Source organism: Taeniopygia guttata, chromosome 2 (genome assembly GCF_048771995.1).
Source record: "Taeniopygia guttata chromosome 2, bTaeGut7.mat, whole genome shotgun sequence".
In the NCBI taxonomy this organism is placed as follows: domain Eukaryota; kingdom Metazoa; phylum Chordata; class Aves; order Passeriformes; family Estrildidae; genus Taeniopygia; species Taeniopygia guttata.
This window is the reverse complement of record NC_133026.1, coordinates 50,219,511-50,244,317: the sequence shown is the minus strand read 5'-3', so window position 1 is coordinate 50,244,317 and position 24,807 is coordinate 50,219,511. Positions and strand designations below refer to the sequence as shown.

Sequence of the window (24,807 nt, the reverse complement as noted above, 5' to 3'; positions counted from 1 at the left end):
TTTGCATGTAATGATAATGCCACTATATTCATTAAATTATGATGAATATGTGGTTAGAATATGTTTTCAGCATACAAAGAGAGAATTTGAACTTGAAAGTAAACTTCCTAGGAATCAGTAGATAATATAAGGGTGTAAGGTGAACAAAAAGATGGATCTGATTAAAAAATGCTAGGAAAGGTTTGAAGCATAGGACAAAAAAGTGTACTCAGTTCTAGTGAAAGCCTGCAACTAGATATTCATTACTTTGAGTATGAGTAGTTTTCCAGAAATTTTTAGCATTACACACATAACATAGAGATTATCCACACACACACACACACACACACACACACACACACACACACACACACACACACACATTTATATAAAACAGAGAAATGTGGCTGTGGGAAAAGTATGGATAGCCAAAGAAATGGGGATTTACTGCATTGATAATAGAATCAAGTTCATATGAGCTCACCATCATCAGTATTATAATGTTTAGTTTATCTCATTTATTGTTAATCCTCTGCTCTTAGGAGTTTTGGTCATTTTATAACCACAAATCTCAAAGATGAAATTCAGCACCTGGTGAATCATTTGAGGATTTCATTTGTGCTAAGGGAAATACATGCTATAGCTTTTAATTACTTTCAGGTACCTTCTTTTTTCTATTCAGTTGCATTTCTGTGCAAGGCAATTATGCAGGATGCTGTAGAAATGTTGTTTTGCTTTGAACGTGTTTATTTTTAGGGAAAGAGTACAGTATGCAAATTGTAGTGTTACTAATTGTGCTGTTCAATAGAAAGAATGCAGAAATAAGTAACCTTCAAGTAAAAGATTATTGCTTCCTGTCACTTATTTTTACTCCCCACAGTACACATAAAAGTACAGCAACCTGTCAAAAGTGAGCTAAAATGGAGATAACGTAGATCTGTTACTTTCTGATGCATTTTTTAAATTTATTTACTATTATTCTTTCTTTCTGCAACCTGTTTTCCTACCATATTTTTTTTGTATGTTTTTTCCCCCCTTATTCTTGAAGTTAATGTCTTACATACTCTTCTACCCAATGCTCTTATTCTTGCTGTTTGAGTTTGCATGACACAATTGAGCTGGGTTTTCATAGGTATTGAGCAAAGAATGAACAAATCTTCACCAGCAGAGAGGAATTCATGAAATTCAGGTTTTGTCTTTTTTCTTAAATGTCCATGCAGTAAAGTAGAAACAAATTTTTTAAACATCTTGTCTTCTCTGAAATCTGATGTGGATATCAGTCGACTTTTGCAGAACCCGTTCATGATGTGAATTTTTTTAGGACCTCTGGATGTGAACTGCCCTGAAGTGCCAAGCATCATTCCACTGCACTGCTGCTGGAGAGCTTCCAGCACCCAGCCAACGATGCTCTGCTCATTGATGGTGCAGATGCCTGAAAACTCAAGTGAAAAACTGTTTCCAGATTTTCTTTTCAGTGCAGATGGAGGGCTAGCAGCCATAATCAAAGCTGTCAACATCTCACTTTTGTAATCCTTCTAGATTTTTGAAAAAAATATGATTTCGTTTGGAATTTGGGGGTTTTTCTGTAAAATAAAAATTTCAAGGTTTAGTCGGCTTCATGCTTAGCTCACCTTGGAGTCCCAAACCCTGCCCCCAGTTATATTTCCTGAAGATATATTCTGCTTGCCTGTGGATGTTTCCGTATTTTATACTGATATTTCAGTTTCCTATTTCTGCCATTTACAGAGCTATAGTACCAGGGAACACAGACTTTGTACTGTTTTCATTATTGCAGTGTCAAAATAAAGCTAAAAGCATAGATTGGTTTTTTTCAGAAATTCAGAGACATAAATTATTTCTTCCTTTAATAAAAAGGCAAAAAAAAAACAAACTATCAAGAGTATAAAAATGAGTATAAAATCAAAGCGGTGAAAAAAACGGTACTAGTAATTAAAGAAAGCTATGAAAAAAATTCAGTTGTTCCTCATTCAGGAAAAGAAATGTCATCCCACTGTTCCATGCATTGCCCTATTTTTACATCATCCTAGAAAGAGCCTACACTGAAGCAATTTTACTACTTGTCTCTGAATGGATCATTAATTTGGATGGAGAATTCTTCACCTGAATTAAGTGAGGTGAAGAATTAATTTTCCCCTTAACTAAGTTAGATTCTCTGGTATATATGTGATGGTGTATTACAGTGAAATACAGGAATTTTTTCTCTCCTTCGCAGAGACCTGAGAGGTTTCAAACATCTTTTTGTTTATCTGGTTGAGGATCTAACTACCATCCTTCCATCATTTTACTCTTTGATTGAAGTATGAAGGTGTCCACTTTTGTTCACTTAACATTTCAGGCATTTCTGTGCCTCTTTATTTCAGAGATAAATTCCTTAATGCTGAGAATTTCTTTTTAACCCTTTATTGTAAAAAGCATTTTCCCAAAAGGAGATTTTGTAATGTTCTTTCTTTGTCCATAGAATTGAGTACTGTAAAATGGTGGCAAACTGTCCTGTTACAGGAAGCTCAAACCATTTTAGCCAGTTCTACTTACACACCACTGTTAAGCTGTGTGCTATTTCATTACAATACTTATGTGAATTTATAATTTAGCTCTACCATTTTTAGTTATTGATTAGAATGCAGTTGCTCTTTAACTAGAGGATAAAAAGTTTAGTCTGAATCCATAGCTTTGCTTCCAAATTTGCCAAACCCTTACCTTCATTTTTTTCCAGGTTCTTTAGTTGTACGAAGAGAATTATACTGAATATCTTTCTGGTGTCCCCATGTACAGTGGGGTGGCTGAAGCACAATGGTAAAGCCAAAGTGAAATTTAAAAATTACACAATTTTTGCTGCAAATTCTGCTGAATGATTGATTATTTATTTAATTTATTAATCTTAAACTTTATTAGTTGGCCTGCTAAAATATGTTATCTGTCCTATAAACCTGCCCTGTTGAATTTTGAAAATTATTTGGAGCTAAACAGAGTTTTCTCTTAAGGAGTGACAAAAATCTTGGTGAATATGTTTGAAATCTCCATTCAATATATGTTGAAAAGCACTGTTTAGAAAGGATTTGGGGACTTACTTTCTTATATTTTTTTCGTTCTTATTCTGTTGCTGTCCTGTGGAGCACTTTGAAGTGGAGTATTTTATCTTTGAAAAAAGTGGCTGTGGCTAATAACATTACCAGGCTTTTTATTACAATGTGAGCTGAAATATAAAGCAGTTTACAGAAGTCAGTATCCAATACAAGAAGAGAAATAGTTTATAGAACAGAGAATTTTGGAGTTGGGCTCATGAGATGGTATTTTACAGAAAAAAGAGTCATTTTGATCATTTTCCCAGTTTGGGTTAAAGAAAAAGCATGATATCTGGCAATAATGTTTAAGTGACTTAATAAGATTAATAATCTGGAAAACTTATTTAATTTATACAGGTATTTACAATTTTTTTCTCTAAAAAAAAATAGCTTTTCAAGGAGGCTTTTTATTGTAAAATTCTATATTTTATTCATTTTTTTTTTAGCCAGAGATTTGCTACTTGCTTTAAAAAAAAATCTCCTATTAGAGATGTGGGTCTAAATTATACTTTTAAATTCTACTGGCCAGAAAAGGAGATTTTTCAGCAATTGTGCATAATTTTCAAAGTCCTGTAAATTGATTTTTCAGTCTTGCAATAATGGATTTTGGCCTGGTATTTGCATTATCCATAAAGCGTGTATTACTGTTTCCCATTTATTTAAATGAAGGCTGTGTTTAAAAGATAGTCTTCTGCTGGAGTCTAAATGGAATGTGTTTTATTAATCTGGGACTGCCTTATTCTCTGTTGACTTTGTTTATGCATTCAGCAGAGGTTAGTGATTTATATAGCAATAGGAACCCTTGAAATGCTAGGTACCTGCTGGGATCAGCTCTCTTTCTGACAAAAGACTGGTAAAACACAAGCCAGGGTAAAAACTTTGGAGAGCCACAGAAAATACAATTGATTTTGAGAATCTTTTTTATCTATAATTTAATTAAATTATGTAAAAAATATAATGTCTTCCTATATTCAGCTTCATTTGACCATAACAGTTCCAGGCAATTAAAAAAAAAAAAAACAAACAAAAAAAACCCCAAAAAAACCGAACAACAAATAAGCCCAAAACAAAACAACAAAACAACCAGCAAACATCTACATTTACTAGGGTTTTGATAAGATTATACCAAGCATCATAAAATTAAAACATTTCCAAATAGAATTTTCTCTTCAACTATGAAGCATTACCTTACATGTTCAGTAAAACATGCATTTTTATAGGAATCAAAATTTTTATTCCCTCCATGAAGTTCTGTGATTCCTAGAACAAGATTAGGAAAACAGGCAGCTGCTCAGCAGGATTTTTTTGTTGTTGTTGTTTTTCAGTGTATGCCTTTCTTTATCTTCACTTCAGCTCAGAAGAGAGGACTTCTGAGTGGTTTACTTCCTTGTACCACCCAAATATATAAGTGCTTCAGAAACACTAATTAATGTATCTTACTAATTTATTTATCAAGTTAGGAGTGCCATCATCATCATTTAGCACATCAATAGCTGCAGCACAAAAAAATTAAGGTGAATGTAACTGTTGTCATGTTTTAATTTTGTGAGTTCACCAAAGAAGGGATCCTATGCAGCTCCCTTACATCTACCACCACCTAGGTCTACTATACATGGTACAAAATAATTATTCTTCTAAAATATATATTTTAATAAGTAGTGTTTGAGTATGTAATTAGCTATTCCTATAACTGTAAGCAAAAGACCAACTTAAATTTTATCTCTTTCAATATTTTTATGACTCTAGTTTTCAATAGTAGTCCTTATTCTTTGATTTTTTTGTCCCACCCTTGATACCTGTTATAAGACTTTATATGTGGATTTATTCATGTATTTATATGTGTATTTATATGTGTATTTATATGTGCATTTATGCCAACCATATAGGCACTAGAACTGATTTTTTTTTTCTTTTTTCCCTTAGGCATTTCCTGGAAATACAAACTCTGACAGTGTGGTCCGGCATGATTTACAACATCCAGTTATTGCTCGGTACGTGAGGATAGTTCCTTTGGACTGGAATGGAGAGGGCCAAATTGGGTTAAGAATTGAAGTCTACGGCTGCTCCTACTGTAAGTTTTTCCATTATGATCCTTTTTTTTTTTTTTTTCTCCCCTAAATAAAAACTCTTTTTGAATTTTGGATTAAATCCAGATGTCAAAGACTTTTTCCTTGGTTCCAGGATTGCTAGTTGTGTTACCTAGGGCTTCATGAAATATTTGTTGGAACTTTAATTCTGAGCTGATTGTTTGTTCTTCTCTGGAAGATGCAACATTGGAAATTGTAACACCGCTTTGAAGTTTCTCCTTTTCATCTTCATGGCTTCTGTTGTAGAAGGCTTTGGCTATTATATAAGCTTGATTGGCACATTTGAGGAAGAGATTGTATTCAAACAAATGTCATGTTGTGCCTTGAGAGATAAAATGGAAACAGGGTGTAATTTCTTCCTGATATGTGAGATAAAATTAAAGCAGTAAATAATTCTATCAGAATAGCTCAGATTGTCTAAATATCTGACATGTTTTTCTGAGATATTTTGTTGAGTATTTGAATGTGACTCCAGAATTTCTTCTGAAATCCTAGTGGGCGATGGTACGAGTGCTTCTGTAGCTAAGACCTGAACTGATAATGCTTTAAGAAATTATGTCCTTCTTTTAATTCAATCCAGCCAGTGCTTAAGTCAGCAAACCTGCAAAACTGAGTTTATGATATCCTATTTCTATGTACTTTTTAAGCTGTATGCTGGATTTGTTGGTATTTTAGCTGGAAAATGTTATTTGAGATTTGTGTTTTAATAACCAGATTTTAGAATAAAATGTGGAAGATTCATCATTGACATCCTTGGGTGACATACGACCTATTGGAGCCCTTTGTCATCCTGACTAGCAATAGCAGCTGTGATTGTTGAAAAAAACAGCTGTTGGGTTTTTTTATTTGATTAGATAGTCAAAAGACTCCATACTTTTATTCAACACCAATAGAACCATGAGGAATAGTTTTGATATTATTTTTTCTTATTTCCATACAATGAATGTTTTAAAAATGTATATTGAATCACAGAGAATTTCCCAACAGCTGGAACTTAGTTGAGAAATCAAATCAAACTTGCTATGGTATTGGTGCTGTACTGGGGGTACACATGGTTGTTAGAAATATTTGCATAAATACAAGAGCATGACCTGTTGCAATAAGAGAAAGCATAAAGGTTTTAAACTAATAGGTGGTCAATTTGGATTGGATATAAGGGAGTCATTTTTTACAATGAAGGTTCTATCTAGAACACTCTAACAATTTACCCACAGAGGTGGTGGATGCTCCATCCCTGGAAACATTTAAACTCAGGTGGACTGGGACTCTGAGGAACCTGATCTAGTTGGACAGCCCTAATTATTGCAGAGGGATTGAACTAGATGGCCTTCCAACCCAAACTTCCGTGTTTCTATGTAGGTTACACTAAAGGTAATTTTTACTCAAAGAGAATTGAGCTTCTGATGTTTTAGGTACAACTTTGATTAATCAGTACATGACTCTTAATAAACAAGTGTTTACCATCATACTGCTAAAATGTTTTATGTGCTGTTTTATGTATACCAAACTATAGCAGGCCTAATTTTCTATCATAATAAATACTCACTTCTAAGTATACCTCCTTGCTTGTACATCAAATGCAAATTCAGGCATCTGATACAAGAAACCATCTAGTTCACTGTCAAATGTAGCTCTCTTTAACAGAATAAAATGTAGCAGAATCAAACAAGAAACCCCATGATATTTACCGCAATATTTACACATAAAAATGGTACATTTTGATGACATGAATAGACAAAATGCTGTAGGTATGCAACAAGATATTTTAGAGGCTTAAAGTAAATGTGAGAAAAAGTAAAACACAGCTTGCTGATAAAAATGTTTTAGTTTTTTGATGAAAAGTTGCTTTCTTGTTGAACTTTTGGAGGAGAATAAAAAGCCCCTGCCTAGGAAACAATGTATGGGACCATAAAAATACTGATAAAGTGTGCCTTCAGAGAAGAACTAAGATGGCTCAATATAATTTCATAATTTTAGTGATAGAGTATTACTGTTCTGTTTGTATTAGAAATTATTTCAGTAATCATTGGAGATTTTTTAACTTTAATATTTAAAATAATATATTATGGTTCTATGTGTAAAGGGACTTTTTTTCAACGTCTCTGCTACAATGTTGTGTGATTTTTACATGCAGGAATTGGGTTGCTCCCAAAATGGTATCAGCAGAGAGCAGTAGAGTGGCTGAGAAGAAAAACTAAAAAATAACTGTGTAAAGAGAGAGGAAGGCAGCCCTTTGGTATGAATACTGTAATCAGGGAGTACTGTTTACAAATTCCCAGCTTGTCTGCAAATGAATTATTTGGAGCCAGGTGTAAATGCTGCACCTTTCCATGTAGATGTGTCCTTTGGCAGAGGCCAAGTTTTTAACCTTATGATTAGAAGTGCATATATTTGCATATAAATATAAGCACTGCCATTAACCAGCGTGATTTGCAGATTAATCCTGCTGTCATTTAAGGAACTAACCATTTAGATAATCACCAATTTTAAAAGCCTGATTAAAAGACCAGCTTCTGGTCAAATCTGCCCTAATTTTTGGAACTATTACCAAAAAAAAAAAAGGCTGCCCAATATATCACAATTTAAATTTTTTTTTTAGTTAATAAATTAATGTATTCTTTCATTTAGACATATTCAGAATATTCAGATTTTCCCACATTGCATGCAAGGTTTAATTGGGAAGCCATGCACACTGACTGTTAAAACTTTCCTTGCACAATGCTGCAACCGGGTCATTAGCCTCAGACCTTTAAGAAAAATTCTTCCTCACATTGAACTGCTTATTCAAACATCAGGTCACTAATTGCCATATTTCTAGTTCCTATTTTGTTTGTATATGTATATAAAATACAAATTTAACTTTTTTGTACAAGGGATAAAATCCACATCCTTCCTTGCCCAGCAAATTGAGTTTAAAAAGGGGTGTGTTTTCCAGTGGGCCATTAGACTTCACATCTGTACCCTGAAGAAGTTAATAACATTACCAAATCTTCTTATTTTATTGTTAGTTTGCTTAAAGTTTAAAATCTGTTCTTTTTAAATTCATCTCTGTATTTTGTGTAGATGAGATCTGTGGGGTTGTCTTCTATCAGAAGAATTCACAGAAGTCACCAAAAATAATTAGGGCCTTACTCTACAGCAAGGTTCAGAATGAAATTTTTCTTTCTTTCTTTTTCTTTTGTGAAAAACTGACTATATCTTATTTTTTTAAAAAAAAGTATTAAAATTGGGTAAAGAATTTGCTTAATAGCTAAATTAATGGAGAAATTTAATGAGCAAAATAAGCTTGAAAAATCACAGTAAGTAGACTATCATATAACATAAAAAACAGTTTTTGGTCAATGAAATGTTTAGCTTTTATTTTAAAATTATGAGTTTTATAAACCATAAAGGGGAAAAGTGACATTACACTTGATGTAACATCATACATTTAAAAGCAAATCACAAAGAAGAAAGCAATATAACCAAAGTCAAAATATCAACTGAAATCAGTCAAAAGAAAACTGATGGCTGAATTTTATCCGTGCTCTTTTGGAGAAAGAGAACAGTGGCACATGACATGGATCTTCCACCATGGTGACTTTTATGAATTTTTGAGACAGGCAGCAAAGACATGGCATCTGGAGGCCATGAAAACTACAATATAGTACTTTTACTACTGATTCATGAAGACCATAATAAGCTCCTGCAGGATCATTGCCATATGAATAGTTCCCTTAATTTCCATCCTATGGCAGATGAATGCTGACAAAAAACTGGGCAATAAGCATGTTATTGCATAGGCTTTGGCTATGCTTTTCAAGGTAGCTGTAAGAGGTCTTCTGGGTCATGAAATCCTATGAGTGGAAAACACTCACGATACCTTTATTCATAGAGGAGATTTTATATGGCTGTGCTGATTTTCTGGATCTAAACAGTAGATTTGTATCTTTTTGATAAAATTGCACATTTGATGATAAGAATTTTCAAATTTCAGATGACTCACTTGAATTGTAGGATATACTTGAAAAAAAAAACAAACAATACCTGGAGATGGCAGAAAGCTGGGAAAATATTCAATATAGTCAAGCCAGGGACAATTATAAAGCTTCATAAATGGCTGCAAGCCAAGCTATTTACATTTACTGACCAGCTCTATTTGCTAATACTTAGGAAGCAGTGGGACTGAACAGATGTCACATGACCTGTATTCACAAATCTGTTATTTTTCAGATATTAGCTCAACTACATGCACTGCTATGTCAAATGTTACTGTTTCAGTTTTCTGATTGGTGACTGGTTTTTGGGGGGGTTTTTTTGTGGGTGTTTTTTTGTTGTTTTTTTTTTTTTTTTTTTTAAGAGAGGGACGGAAAAGAAGGAAAAATACTAACCACAGACCTATGGTTATTCATGAAATAATGAATATTTTTATGGTTAGCATTTACTCTACAAATAGTAAAGTGAATGAAATTTTGGTCATAGAATCATGTTACAAGAACTCAAATAGAATTTGGAGGTCCTCTTAAGGGGTGAGCCAAATGAATATTTGCAAGAACTGATTTGGAAGTATTGAAGTGGTAAAACCCTTGGGCTGAACAGATCTTTGGTTGTTGTAGTTAATCTTGTTTGCCTGCGGTAACTTTGAGTTAAAACACTGTTTCCTTTGACAGTTCATTCTGCATTCAGCTGTACTTAGCTGCTAGGAAATTTACTTATTTGAAATCTGCTTAGCTTGGTTTCATGCAATAGGCACTAACTAACTATCCATGTCTCACTCACTGTGCCCCAAGGTTTCCATACACACTTAAAAGAGAAACTTCCGTGTTGTCCAGAATAATCAGTTGAATCCAAATAACAAAATGACTGCTTAAGGTAGATGAGAAAGCTGCTTTATTTCCCTTTTGTTGAATGTTATCAAGTTTCACTTGTCCTGATTCAAAGGCATACCCTGGACATTTAGATTCACCAACATATAGCATTAAAAAAAACTCCCTGAATTGTCATAATTCCTACTGAAATACCCTGTGGTAAATAAAAAAAAAATAATAACATGTGTTAATAAATGTATGCATGCCTATTTGCTCTTAAACTTTTGGTATGTGTGTGAATATATGCATAAATGGTGAAGGTATTTATGTAGTCAAGTAATCTTCATAAAATTTCCTAGCTCTTCTTATGATATTTTATTACTTACAATAAATGTGCCACTTAGTTTTCTGATCAGACTTTTCTGTGCACCTAAGTGATAAACTTCATAAAAATATTAACTGCCAGAAAGGAAGAATAATTTTAAAGTGTTCATTTTGTGAAATCATATAATATTTCTAGAAACTTTACTAACTTGCTGTAAATGACAGTTCTTTGAACATACAGGGATTGTAATGTGGGAGAAAAACAGAACTAGAAGAATCATTTAGCAGAGGCTGCTATGAGCTACAAAAGCTTTCCTTGTATCAGTGGTTTGGACAGTAAAGTGTTCTCCTAAGCATCCAGCTGTTTTTCCCCTTTTCTCTTAAATTCTCAGTATTTCTGTCCTGGGAACTTCTATATCTATTTAGGCCTATGTGTTTGATTTTTAGCCTTTATCTTCACAGCTCATCAGTGGCAAACATAGCTTGATATTCTCTTTCTGACATTAAAGGGGCATGGATGAATACTCATATCTAAACTATGGAGAGTGAGAGAAAAGAACTGTGAACTTTTTCTTTGCAAACTTTTAAAGATCTGTTTGAATTTATGTTGGTAAGTCTGCTTCCTTGTTAGTGTATCTTTTCCTACCATTTTGTCGACAAGAGATTTGGTTTTTTCTTAAGGTCATGAAAATGGACACCTTTTATCCTCCAGATAGTCTCAGGTCATGTTAGTAATTTAACAGAAGAATTTTGTAATCTAAGATTAAAAATACCCTATGTCTTTATAAGTATTATCAGTAAAGATTTTTATTCTCTATGACCCGGCCAGGAAAGAATATTTGTGGTTGTTCCTATAAACATTTTAATGTATTTTGGCATGAAAAATAAGTGAAAACAGGCTTCAGTCCATTTATTATCCTCAGATGTTATCATTGACAAACATAGGCTGCTTTTGGTAATAGATACCACTTAAATTTTAAAATAATAATAAAAAGGTTCTGCTTTGTTGTTTAGTGCATTAAGAAATAAATTTCTAAAATCAGAAGATTCAGGCTGAAACAAAAAAAATTATTTCTGAATACCTAATTGTTTAATTTTAACATTTTTTTTCTAAATCAAATATTTCAGAAAGATTTTACCTAAAAGGAATTTTTAGTAGAAAAAAAAGTTTGTTTTATTCTTCATCTTTTTGTTAATCTGATGCAATATAAAGTTTTTCCCTCTCTCAGCTTTTTGTATCCAGTTAAAAAAAAAAGAAAAATCCATTATTTTCCACTTGTAATTGTAATGAAGCTACTGGCAGATATTTTCAAGCACCATAGCTTTGAGAAGTGCAACCACCGTGTGTATTCTTTACAGGTTCATTTGTTAGCAAGCAATGAAAATATAATCAGTGTGCTAGTTTCAGTTGTGGCTGAGTTAATTTGCTTCACAGTGGCTGGTGTGGGGCTGTGTTTTGGATTTGAACACAGGGTTGATAATACAGAGATGTTTTTGTTGTTGCTGAGCAGGAAACCAAAATCTTTTATGTTTCTTGTACAGCCACATTGATGAGAAAGTTGTTGCTGCATGGGAGGCTGGGAGGAGACACAGCCAGCACAGATGACCCAAATGACCAAAGGGACATTCCAGACTGTATGGCACCTTGTTCAGTATATAAAGTGGGGAGAAGGAAGCATAAGAGGGGGATGTTTGAGGTGATGGCGTTTGTCTTCCCAAGTAACCATCACATCTGATGGGGCCCTGATCTCCTGGAGATGGCTGAACACCTGCCTGCCCATGGGTAGTGATGATTGAATTTTTTGTTTTGCTCTGCCTGTGGCTTTTGCTTTCCTTATTAAACTATCTTTATATCAACCCATGAGTTTTCTACCTTTTACTCTGTCACTATTTTCCGAATCCTGTTGGTGAGGGCATGAGTGAGCAGCTACATGGGGCTTGGTTACTGTCTGGGGTTAAACCATGACAATCAGTCAGAAAAAAACAAGTATATTTTGTATGAATACATGACCCACCAGCTTGTTCAGTCATATTCCTACAGAGTTTTCCATTACACTTAAATATTTTTTTAATCATTCATCATTTCCTTTAGAAGGATGTAAGCAGCTGGCTTCTTAGAAAATGTTATTTTAATTATTTTTTGCTGTGGAATTAAGGAAAGCTTTTCCCTAATATATAAACAGAATTTATGGCCAAATTTGATAAAATCTTGCAGGATTTGATGAGTGTTTTTTAAAGTCAGATATGGCTGTTGTGTAAAAATAGCAGACTAACTCTTTCTAACTGGTTTTCCAGCAATTGCCCACACACACCACAGAAGGGATCCTCCATAGAGTGGTCTCTAACCAGTTAATGGAAGATGGAGATTTAAAACATGTCCTTCATAACCATCTGAAAACATAAAAATCAAAAGCAGAGCTAGAGTGTGCTTTTTCACAAGGAATGGTAGCATTTACGTAACTACAGTCAAAAATTTCAGGCTAATCACAACAGTCTTGCCTTTAATCTTTTTTTGCTCATGATGGCTGTACCCAGCATTATTTTCTTGTATTCCTGTAAGTGCTCATTGATGCATATTTTCATGGTGACTTATTCAGTAGAGAAATCAGGTAAGGTTTTTTCTCATGAAACAAAAAAAAATTCATCAGATTTCAAACTATAGGTCTTGATCCTATGCCATTGATTTGGAGCCTGAAGAATCCCACTGGTATTTGTTTTCTTGAATGTCTGAAATAAAATATATTGAGGATGCAGTTACTTCTGGAGTCAGTTCAATTTATTCTGCATTTTCTCAGAAGTCTGGGTGAAGATGATGCATTTTGTATCTTTTATTTTAGGCATGGCAAGTGGAGTCTTACTGTGAGTAAATTCTTATTTCCTCTCTGCCAAAGGTTAGTGTTCTCTGATTAGAAAGTGCACCTATCAAAAAGTCAACATTACTGACAGGAAAAAACAAATTTAACTCTTCATAGTAATGCTTTTATAAGGTTTAAACAAACCTTGGTGTTTATATGTAGTATATCCCTATACGGAGTTATGTTTCTAGACAGTCCTGTTTCAAAGCTGGGCTCTCATCTTCATGAGCATACCTTTGGAGAGTTAGGTCACTGTGATGCCAGTTTCTCCCTGAATCCTCTTAAACAGAGAAAAAGTTCAGGTTTTTCTATCTCATGAAGGTGACATTGTATGGCCCTTCTCTAGTGGCCAATAAGGGCCCCCTTCAACTTTCCGTAGAAGAAACCTACGACAGTTCAATTGCTTGACCAATTCAGGGTTGGCCAAAACTTAAAGTATAGCTTTAATGACATTATTCAACCAATTCAGGTTTGGCCAAAACTTAAAGTATAGTATTAAAGACATTATTCAAATGCCTTTTAAACACTGTAGCTCTGTTAATTGCCCTTGTCAGACTGCAGGGGATACTTTTTAAGCTAAACTGAAGAATGCATTGTCCTGCTCCTGCTTGCACATTGTGTTAATGCTTGTGAGCATTGTCTCTGAAACAGAGTCAGAAAAATAAAATTAAATCCTGTTTCCAGTTGTAACCTTTGTGTTATATGTCTTTCAGAGACCACTGGCATTTCAGACAAATATTAGCGTTGTAATTCGACTCATGGTGAGCACAGGGAATGGAATAGAATGAAATAGAACAGAAGGGAGCAGAATAGAATAGATCATAACAGAACACAACTGAACATTTATGTTTAGTTATGCCCAGAGCTCTGCATGAGAAGCTATAACGCAGGTCTGAGGGTTCCACCCTGGAGAGCAGCTCTCTGCAGTGCAGGTGGCAGGGCCATCCAGGTGACAGATCCAGTGTCCTCACACCTCTGGGACAAGACCAGAGCTTTCAGTTTATCCTATGTGTTTCTCATGCTGCTTCTGTTGGTGTACAAATATTTAGATGATATCTTAAATTCTTAGTCCTCCCTGGAGCAGCATAAATTTCCCAATATTATTCCCATAAATTTCCCATTCCACTCTGAGACAGTGCCTTGCCAACCCTTGCCTTGCTTTCAACTTTCCTAATGGTATCCTCATCCAAAGAAGGAACATTTACCTTTCTGTCCAGCCTCTCCTGCAGGTGCAACTAACTGGAGAATGAGGTAAAGCTACCTACAGTGTCCTGCTGACATCCATCCTGTCCAATAATTCTCCGTTGCTAAAAGCCCATAAGAAAACAAACAGTCAAACAAACTTTTGGGTTTATTTCTTGTACCAGTGAATTATACTAAAATAAACAAATATTTGGCTTAGCTAAGCAATATCTTATATTCAATGGCTTCGGTTATGAGGGCGTCAAATGTCTCATAAGCTTCCTGAGATTGGATTCTTTGCTGCTTTACTTTTAGTCTAAGTATTTTTTAGGCTGTCACAAGAAGTTATTAATTCACAATAGAAATATTTCATGCAATATGTATGGGAAAATGTTAGCTCTATTCAGATGTAGCCCTTTTTATTAGAAGATTTGATGCAATATTTTAGGCTCCATGATGTTGGAGCATGTCTGGTTTTGTTCTTATGGTAATGCAAAACAAAGGAAATTTTTTTCTCTTGAATATGGTTCAAGTTGAAGTACTTTTGTGTATGGTTTCATCTAGATATTTGATGGCTTCCTAAATTGCTTATTGAATAGAAAAAGGTTAGAGAGTTCACTTACTAAGTACCTGTTTGTACTTGGTGCAGATTGAGGTGAAGGAAAATCCTTTAAATAACAATAGTTGTGATTTTTTAGAAATGCCACTGTGCATCAGAGATGATTAAGGCCTTTATAGTGCCCTCTCTTTTTTATAGTGCATGTAATAATAGTAAAATGGATGTAGAAATGTGGGGAAAAGATTTAGCTGTCTTTTAAAGATTAAGAATTCATGGGACATTTAGAATTTGACTATCCTTTAGGAATTCATGGTGAAACTTGTTAAATACTGCAGGAAAAATCTAAATATGTTCATATGTTTACACACATCAATTTGAAATTCTGTTTTTACATTTCACGAATGTTCAGCTAAACAATGACAAGGTACTAGCCAAAATGGCAACCATAAGCAAAGAGTGAAAATGCACATTCAAATTTGGCTGTAGTCTTTGTATTTTCATGGTGTCTTGAATTCTGAGATCTGCATTCATTAAAAAGAACATAAAGTTATGTCATATGACCTGTAATCATATGCACATATACCTATTTCAGGTACGTAGTCTGACCTGTTTCTAAGTGAGCAGCTGCCATTCCTGTACTATCTAGAAACTAAGAAAACCAAGCTCTTCACATAAATGCCTAGTAGTTCTAAAATTTAAGAATATATCTTTAAATAAATATATATTAATATAAATGATAAAGATATATAAATGAAGAAAGCTGTGGAAATTTTGAAAATAACGTAAGTCAATCCAAAAAATTAGAAAAAAAGTTATTTTTATACATTCTAATTCTGTATATTCCTCAGATTTTATCAGCCAGCATTTAAAACTTTCATATAGAGTACTGTTAAAAAATAATTAATATCTTGTGAATAAAAAATAATTATTAAAAAATAATGAATAGCTTAGGGGATAGGATCTGATCCTACAGATCCTCTAGAAACTTTCTTGCACAGTAATGCTTCTAGCTTTATGTTTCCACATTGACAAGGTAATTGGAGTTTAATTCTTTTAGTAAGGACATATTCTTTGTTACTTTTTTTTTCTAATAGACCATATGTCTTTAATTGTTCTATTGGTCTTAAGTACATTGAAGAACTTGAGAAACTGGCTTTCTAAAGCCACAGCTATTAAAAAAAAGCTCCTTGGAGGGTCAATACTTTCCTTACCTAAAAAAGCTTTAAAAATTGATTAGAAAGAATTGCAATTTTTGTACCAAACCTATATGCAAGGCTGGTGATGCTGTTTTTGTAGTGATTTGTTTTGGTAATTATCTTTGTTTATGGTGAGTCAGACCCAGGGTATTTTGTTAAATGGTGATGAATCAGTAAAGAGAAGCAAAGTTTCAGTGAATATATACAGGCCAGACAAAGTAGTTGCTCATTTTCTTCAAGGTGGGAGGACATTTTTGTAGCTGTGGTAGAGGATGTTGGCAATAGTGTGATATGAGAAATGCCTGTTGTGCTTATGTCTTACAGTAAATGGTTTATAAACTGATGCAACAGTTCTAATAAACATCTTCAGCACTGCCCTTTTATTGACTGCTCTTCCAAGAGAGTCAAAAGGAACCTAGCAAGCCCACGTTTCAGCTGTCTATCATAGCAACCTTTCACTCACTGACCTAATTTTTCTCTCCTTTCCATTTTTAGTTGTTTTTTCCAAAAGTCTCTGCTATGACTTCTGTCTCATTGCTTTAATTGTGTATAGTTTCCTGATTCTGGTCCTTACTTGTCTGATTTTTTCATACGTACAGTGTGAAAAACAAGGGAACATTCAGAATTTTTTTCTGATTTTTGAATGACAGCACAAATGTGCAGTCCTTTTCATACATTTAGATAAAGATTTTCTGTCCAGCTTGTGAGTAAAAGTTAATTACCTGTAAGTCCTCACTTCTGGAAAAATGTTAGAGTGATTTGAGTTGAACTATTTAAATAATCAGCAGTTTGGTACCTCAGTATCATTTTAATTTTTTCTATAATATGGGTATGAGATGGTGGAAAATTTTTGGAAATACAAGGTTTTGGATATATGATAAATTTCAAACTCAGATTGCAGAGTTTCACCCCTTTCAAAACTCAAAAAAGGACTTACATAAATTTAGGAATTAGATTATTTGTAACAACTTCAGGGGGAGGCTTTTGTCATCGTTCGTTCTAATGTAACTAATCACAAGTACTAACTGTACAAAGCATTGGGTTTGGAGGAAAACTGGCAGGATAATTGCCCAGGCACTGAGCATGCCTCTGTAAGCCTAAGCTAGGTCATAATACAAATCACCCAATTTGAAAACTGAAAGGTAGTACCGTATCTTACACACTGCTGAAGATTTCTATTAACTTGAAAAAATTTTGATGGTAACAAAGGGGAAAGAAGTCTGTTGGAAGTTTTTCCACTGCACACTTTTAGTAAGACCTGGTGGCATCTCACCAAAGGCTTTCTGTCAATGATGATTAAATGCTTACATCATTTTCATGCATTATGTGGAGGCAAGACTTCAAATCAAACACAGCTCTGAGTTTTGTGGCAATTTTTCTGAAAACCTTTAATTTTGCATGATTCCAACTTAATTCTGACCCTAGGTTTGACAGCTGCGTCTCAGGATTGCTGCAGACACAGTGAATGAAATCTCTCTTTGTAGCACTGCATTTTCCACAGATGAAGTAGGGGAATTTGAACGATTGATCTTCTGCCATAATGCAGAAGACAGACATTAAATACTTGTTGTGAATAAACCAAACTCTTCCTTTTATTAAATCCAGCTGTAGAAAGGAACTACATCAAGCTAGACAAGCACATACCCCTAGGTCATTTCACCCAAGAGAGAGCTCAAATATATTTTCCATGTGCTTTGAGTTTTATTTATGTTAGAAAATGTATAAAGCCAGTATTATTCTTGTATTCGAGTGTGCAAGTTTCTATGTTTCTAATAGAATCCTTAGTTTGAGCTGAAGGAAAAATACTTTGAACAATTCAAATCCCATTGAACTGTGGAAAAGCACCTCTCCAAAATTTGGACAGGCTTATACAATTCAGCTGTTTAAAAATGTTGGCATAGAATGTATCCTAATTTTTTTTTTTTTTTTTTTGCATGTGCTGTTTCAAAGGGTATCAGTCTGTTTCAGCTTTCTGACATTACTTTTTTCTTGACTCAGCTTTCTAAACTCAAGGATTACTTGTCTATAGAATCAGTATTATGTGATTGTAAACTGCATTGAGTGTCAAGCAATTAAGACTGGAATTTTTGTTCAGATACTATCAGAAGAGACTCATGATGAGCCTGCTGTTCCTGAGAACTATTGCTGTTTTTAGAGAATTTTTGTAATATATGTGGCTATATAGTCTACACCCAGTTCAGATTCAGAATTATGCAACCAGTGGGGATAACGCAGCTTCTGGGGATAAGGCAGAAGTTAGAGCTGGAGAAGAGGAGTGCATGGTTTTAAAATAAATGTTATTCTTTATTTCTTTCTTTTCCCTCCAGTATCCACATTAAATCCTAGGTTCTATAAAGAATAGTGATGTGAGTCCTTCAAGATATTGTCCATCAAGCAGTCCCAATTTCTCATCTCTCTCTTCAGATCCATTGATTTTCAGTCTCCAGCTCCTTCTCTTTGTCAGACAAGATATTCATTCAGCATACTGGTTTTATGCTTGAATTTATTTCAGCCTCTTTAGGATTTTTCATACTTTTGTGAACAACTTTATGGTACAAAGTGACCTGTATTTCTGTTGTGTTCAAAGATGTAAAGTGTAGGCTTTTCCCAAAGTTTCTGATTTTAACAGTAAGCAGTTTTGTTTAGATGTTGTTTCATATCTCTAACAAATGCATTACTCAACATTTAATTTTATAAGAAAAAAGTCACTATTAAAGTCTCTGAATCTTATATCTCAAATTCTGGATTTAAATGTTTCATTTAATTAAACCTTAAATAATTAATTAGACTTTTTACAGATAAAAAAACAATAAAACTAACATTAATATCCATTATTCATTTTTTACTGTTAACATTGCAAATGTTAATTTTTTTTTTCCTCATGATGGATAAGAGATGGGGTCGAAAAAGAAGCTGACATTTTCTGAGGAAAGAACATTTTGATTTTAAGCTTCACAAAAAAACAAGCTTGACCATTTACATTGAGAAAAGTATACTCATTTGGAAAGAAAAAAATGTTTATTCAATTTTGAAAATTTAAACAGTGTATTATCTCCTTTTAAAAAATAGTGACCAGCTTTTGTAACCACTTGCTTGTTCAGGATACACTTAGCAACACACAAACACCCTCAAAGCTCTGTAGTCATTTGCAATCCAAAAAAAAAACTTTGTTCAAGTGTTTCAGAGCAGAATATGCTGAATGGGACATTTTAGTTTGCCACTTGAAGACTACAACTTAGGTCTTGTGGAAGGGGGGAGAAAAAAAGAAAAAGAGGTTATGATCCCAGAACACACTATCAGAAATAAAGCAAAGGAATCTGTACAGTCATTGCAGTAAGAACCTTGAATCAATCTGGTGTTTTGTCAATAAGACATAATCTAGAATAACACATAAGGAGAAATTTGATTTACCTGCTTAGTGCTTGAAAGCTTAAAATACGTAACAATAGTGCCATAATGAAAACATACTAACAATTAGTGCATGTCATTTTGAAATCATATAAACCTGTGGAGCTACAAATTTAAAATAAACAGAAGAAAATCAAGCTGGCCATTTGTTGTTTAGTCTCAAAATTAAATTAGCAATTCATAATATCCCAGTACATGCTCTTGTTTCTCAAACAACGTGAGATCAAAAGATTTCCAGAAGTGCATTAGCACTGGTAGTACAGGGATCCATGGATAAGCTTAGAGAGGGCTGAGTTGTCATAGCAGTGTCCAACCCTCTGTTCTGTAAGGTTTCTGGGGCTGGAAAATAGTCAATTTTTGTTGCATTCTTTGCTAATGTGTAAGAGAGATAGGTAGATCTTTCAGTTCATGGCTACCCTTATTCGTCAGCTTTGTGTCGTTCAGAGCAGTTGGGATGTGAGAGCATTCCTACATCCCATTTTTTCATTGAAATTTGCATGGTATACTTACTAGAATTCACTTCCAAAACTTTATAATAGGAAGGAGTATTTTTTTTCTCATGATGTCTAGGCCTTCCCTTCCAGCATGAAGACTAGTGTACCAAGATTAATCTTCCTGTCTTGTTACATGATGAGAACAGTAATGCTGCTATCAACACTTACATGTCCAATATTAAAATTCTTAATCTGCTTTTCTATTTAAAGGGGGAAAAAAAGATTTTTCAAAGTTCTCTGTGCTTCTCAACTTTATTGTAAGTATTGCACATATCTTGTTTTAAACACTTCGAATAGTTAATGTGTGCCATTTCACACAGTCACATAAAGAGTTTTGAAATCAATTTTGGGAACTTTGTATTGAAAAAGTCTTCCTAAATGTTTTCAATTTTTCAGCCTGTATAAAAGGATTACTCTGACTCTCTTGATATTACTTAACTAAAAATAGTTTCTCCTTAATGTTGTGATAATTGGGCAACATTTGCTTTTCGATGTCAGATGAGTCACAGATTAAAGAATTACATGGGTTATGGCCTGTGTATCCTAACAGGATGCTCAGATTACTAGAAAAGCTCTTTTTTGTATGAGACTTTACTGTAGTGACCTGCATTTGTTACCTACAGGGATGATTATTTACTTTGCAAGAGAAACCATCAAAGTAGGACCAATAGTAATACTGATGCAGCCTAATGTTCAACAGGATTGTTCTAAAACCAGCCACACATTAACAGCATAAAAGTTTTAAATCCATAAAGTTGCATTAGGGAGGCACTGGTTTTTTTTTCTGCGTCTCTCTGAAGTTGCTACATTCAGTGTTTTCTCTAATTCCTTTAAAACTTTGTATGTAAACTTGTCCTGTTTCACCTATCTCTTTTTTTTTTTTTTCCACAAGATTTCATTTACCCAGTTACTTAAGCTGACACCAGCATGGCTTTTCATGTTACTGTACAAGCTGTTGAGATAGGCTTTGACCATGAACCCAGGAGTGACTGTCACATAGCTATTAAAATGGGATCCGTTCATTACATATTTGCCTGACTGACTTTGTGTCAGAGAAACAGAAGTGCCAATGCATTAGCAGTACCTTCCGGGTGTTTGTTCTTCAGAGCCATCAGCTCCTTCTAAGGAGGCCAAAGGACCAGCTTATCTCCTACAAAGTTACTGAGCCAACATGAGTAAAGCACAAAATAATGAAGATATTTTCACATTTTAGAGGTGAAAATAAAACTTAAATATTGAAATTCTTGTAAATAAAAAAGTATATAAGAAAATTTCTGGTGGACTTATTTAAGCTACTGCTAAGTAATAGAAGTTTAATTCTTAGTCTTCCTAAGGTTTTCTTTACAGAAATTTACCATAAACCAAATCAGAGTTAAGTACTGTGCCAATTAAGATTACGCTGTTAGGACAGCATCACAGTGCTCCTAAAAAGAAGTATATAAAACTACACCTTTTTTTTTTTTTTTAACAATTTGGAGGTTCTGTTTCTTTGTCTCTGACTGTCTCATAGAGTTCATTCAGTACTCATATCGGTTGGTTTTCATTTGGGATGAACCATAATTTCATTACACAGAAAGTCAAATTTGGAGCAGCTTTATTGTCTTTTCTGTTTTCTTGCTTCTGTGTATCTAATAATAATCTTCTTTTTTTTTTTTCTATATTTCTACTCAGGAGCTATGAATTTAATAAATGAACAAAGTTTTTTGGCATTTCTTAGAAAATAAAAATTCCCATTATTTTGCCCTATGTAAAGACAGAGACTAGAATTCATAATGAGGTTATTTTCTTTCACAGAAGGCATTATTGGCAGTGTTTTGGATAAGCTGAAGAGTCTTTGGTCCCTTTACATCTACTTACTGCATTTGCTTATAATAACAATTAAACTCTTACTGCTTGACCACAGTGTTCAGCACTTCCTCTGGATGACAGAAATGTTTCAGAGAAGTAAAACTGTTTCATGTGTTTTATTGCACTTCTTTGGTACTTTTCTTACTTTTCTAGTGCAATTTTTCGGTGCAATCAGATTTTTAAATTCTAACATTTTACTGGTGATGTAGGTAGGTAAACAGAAGCAGCATAAAAATGCATAATAATGTTCAGAACAGGAACCAATTAACCACTGTATTCTCTGAAAAATCTGCAGTATTTTCTAGCATTACTAGCAAAATATGTTAGTAAATCAGATCACAGCTCCCATCCTGTACTTTTTTCTTGTCCCCAGGCTGTGCAGAGTTAGTAATTCATCTCTGCCATGGAATAATGATGCAGAAAACATTCTGATTCCTCTTGAGGAATTTTCTCAGATTTTGTGCTTATTTTACAAAAATAAGTCTGTTTTTCAGAATTCCTTTTTATTGAATATGGCTTTAAGAGAATGCTCTGTTTGCAATTTTGGGTTTTTTTTTTTTTTTTTTTTTTTTTTTTTTTTTTTGTGGTTATCCTAGAACAGTTTAATTCAATTTCATTTTAACCCTCAGATTTTACAAAACACAATTTGTAAAACTTATTAATAATTTTCTAATTGGTAAGCAAGATGCAGATTCCACTAGACTTAAATGCTATGCTAAGCTGAAATACCAGCATAGTCTGTAAATAATATTTATCTAAAACATGTATGACATTAAGCAGGAAAACATGGTCATTTAAGTATTGTATCTTATACCCTTGTCTGAACAGACGCATGAGCTTCCTCAGCAGGATCTATGAGCTAATAAAGACTTCTGTCATTTATGTGGTAAAATAAGTCGCGTTCTTATTTGAAATGCAAATGTATACTTGCTAACATTTGGTAGAAAGGGCATAGTTACCCATAGATTGATATACAGAAGGAGCATTTTTCACAGAATGAGTGATTATCATTATTATAAGTACATACTTCCATTAGATTTGCATCACAGCTGTGTCTGGTACCTATAAAATTCTGGCACACTGTCTTGAAAGAAACAGAGCTCCCAGGGTCCCTGTGCTTCTGGTGTTTAGCAAGGGAGATGTAAAGAGCAAAGCAAAGGACAGCCAAGTTTCTGTGCTCCCTATTATCACAAAACCCAGGCAAATGTCCCGTGTTAAAAACACTGTGAAGTTCACCAGGTGCATAGACACACAGAAAAAGTAAATGAGCATTTATAAATCCTTGAAATTTTTCACAAGTAGAAATTAAAGTTTGAGTGTGTTATCATAATATGTGTTACATAGTGAAAAGAGGCTGGTTTTAAAATATTCCTTTTTTATTTTTATGAATAAAGTGTCAAAGTATAAAAAAGTTCTGATGCTATTCTGAGTTTTTTTTCTTGGAATCAGTACTAATGATTCAATTCAATTGCATTATGTATTATAAATCATTGGCTTGCAATTTTATTATGATTGCTCAGAGAGAAATATTTTAAAAGTCAAAAAAAAAAAGACATTGCAATTCATTGGCTTGCGATGTTATTATGATTGCTCAGAGAGAAATATTTTAAAAGTCAAAAAATTAAGACATTGCAATTCAACAGGCACAAGATATTTGATGTTTACCTTTGTTGCAAGAATAACATTATCCTTCAACTGTGTGCACTGTGTAATCAGAAATCCAAAAAGCCTATTTATACAAAGGATTACTTCTTTTCTAGCAGCTCAGTACCAGTCATATCAGAGATATGAGATTTACTATGGTATGTCCTTTGATAATAGCAATATCCACACTCTTAAGACATTTTGTTACTGAAACACCAGTGCAGTCATTTGGAAGTTGTCCAAAAGTAATACGGATTTTACAAAGAAAATGAAACTATATACAGCTAATGCAGGAAAGCATGTAAGAACTGAGGTACTCATAGGAAAACTGCACTATTAGCTTATGTCAGAAAATACTTGTCAATTTGTGGCTATGCTGAAACAGAGACACAGAGAAAATCTGGACAGGATGCGCTTTGTCCCTCTTGTAGAGGAACTTAGGCACACAGTGAAACTATCACTTGGGAAAAGGCTGTGAGAGATGGTGTCTGCAAGAACCTGAAAAGAGGTTGTAGCAAGGTGGTCTGGGTCTTTTTTCCCAGATAACAAGTGATAGGCAAAGTGGAAATTACCTTAGAGGAGGTTTAGACCAGATATTAGGAGAAATTTCTTCATTAAGAAGGTTACAAGAGCACTGGAACAGGCTGCCCAGGGAAGTGTTTGATTCATTACGCCTGGAGGGATTTAAAAGACCTGTAGATGTAGTGATTAGGGATGTGGTTTAATGATGAAGATGGCAGTGTTAAGTTAATGGCTGAACCCGACGGTCTTAAAGGTCATTTCCATCCTGAATGAATTTATGATTTAGAAAGCATAATATTTTTAGGATGTACATGCCTCTTTGCATCCATATAGCAAACATAGCCAGAAAAGCTTTCTTTCGCTGATATCTGAGTAATGAAAACTTGCCACCCACCAGGTACAGCATATCTGCAGTCTCTCAATAGTCTCTAAGTTCTTCCTTCTGTAGTAGTAGTCCAATGTTTGATATACTTATTGTACTGCATTTTGTTTCCATATATGTCTTCATGGACTTTTATATTGTGGACTGTCAAATGGTGTGTGGTCATAAAAGCCCGAGAAGAAGACAAGCAGGAAAAAGCTATTCTGATGTTCAATTTGTATATACAGTTGAATGCCTCTGATATAAAATATTACTGTTAGGTACTAGCTTCAGCAAAGAAAGTCATGCTTATAATAAATCACCAAGATATAAAAATATTCATATTCTCAGGCCCCAGGTCTTATCAGTTGGAGTCAGAAAGCTATCAGCATGCTCTCTAGTGGCTCAAGAGAAATAAAACAATGAGATTTTGAACAATAAGGCTAAAGATGTAATTTATAAACTATAGATTCAGCCA

General features: G+C 34.0%; 1 protein-coding gene across 2 annotated transcripts in view; it reads left to right on the top strand.

The window, feature by feature from the left end:
• The window catches only part of CNTNAP2 (contactin associated protein 2), a 1,027,622-nt gene that overhangs the window by 449,432 nt on the left and 553,383 nt on the right, over nt 1-24,807 (top strand). For both annotated transcript variants that reach the window (XM_072924024.1, NM_001193337.1), the window contains 1 exon segment: nt 4,986-5,133. In XM_072924024.1, coding sequence (XP_072780125.1) covers nt 4,986-5,133 — 148 coding nt within the window.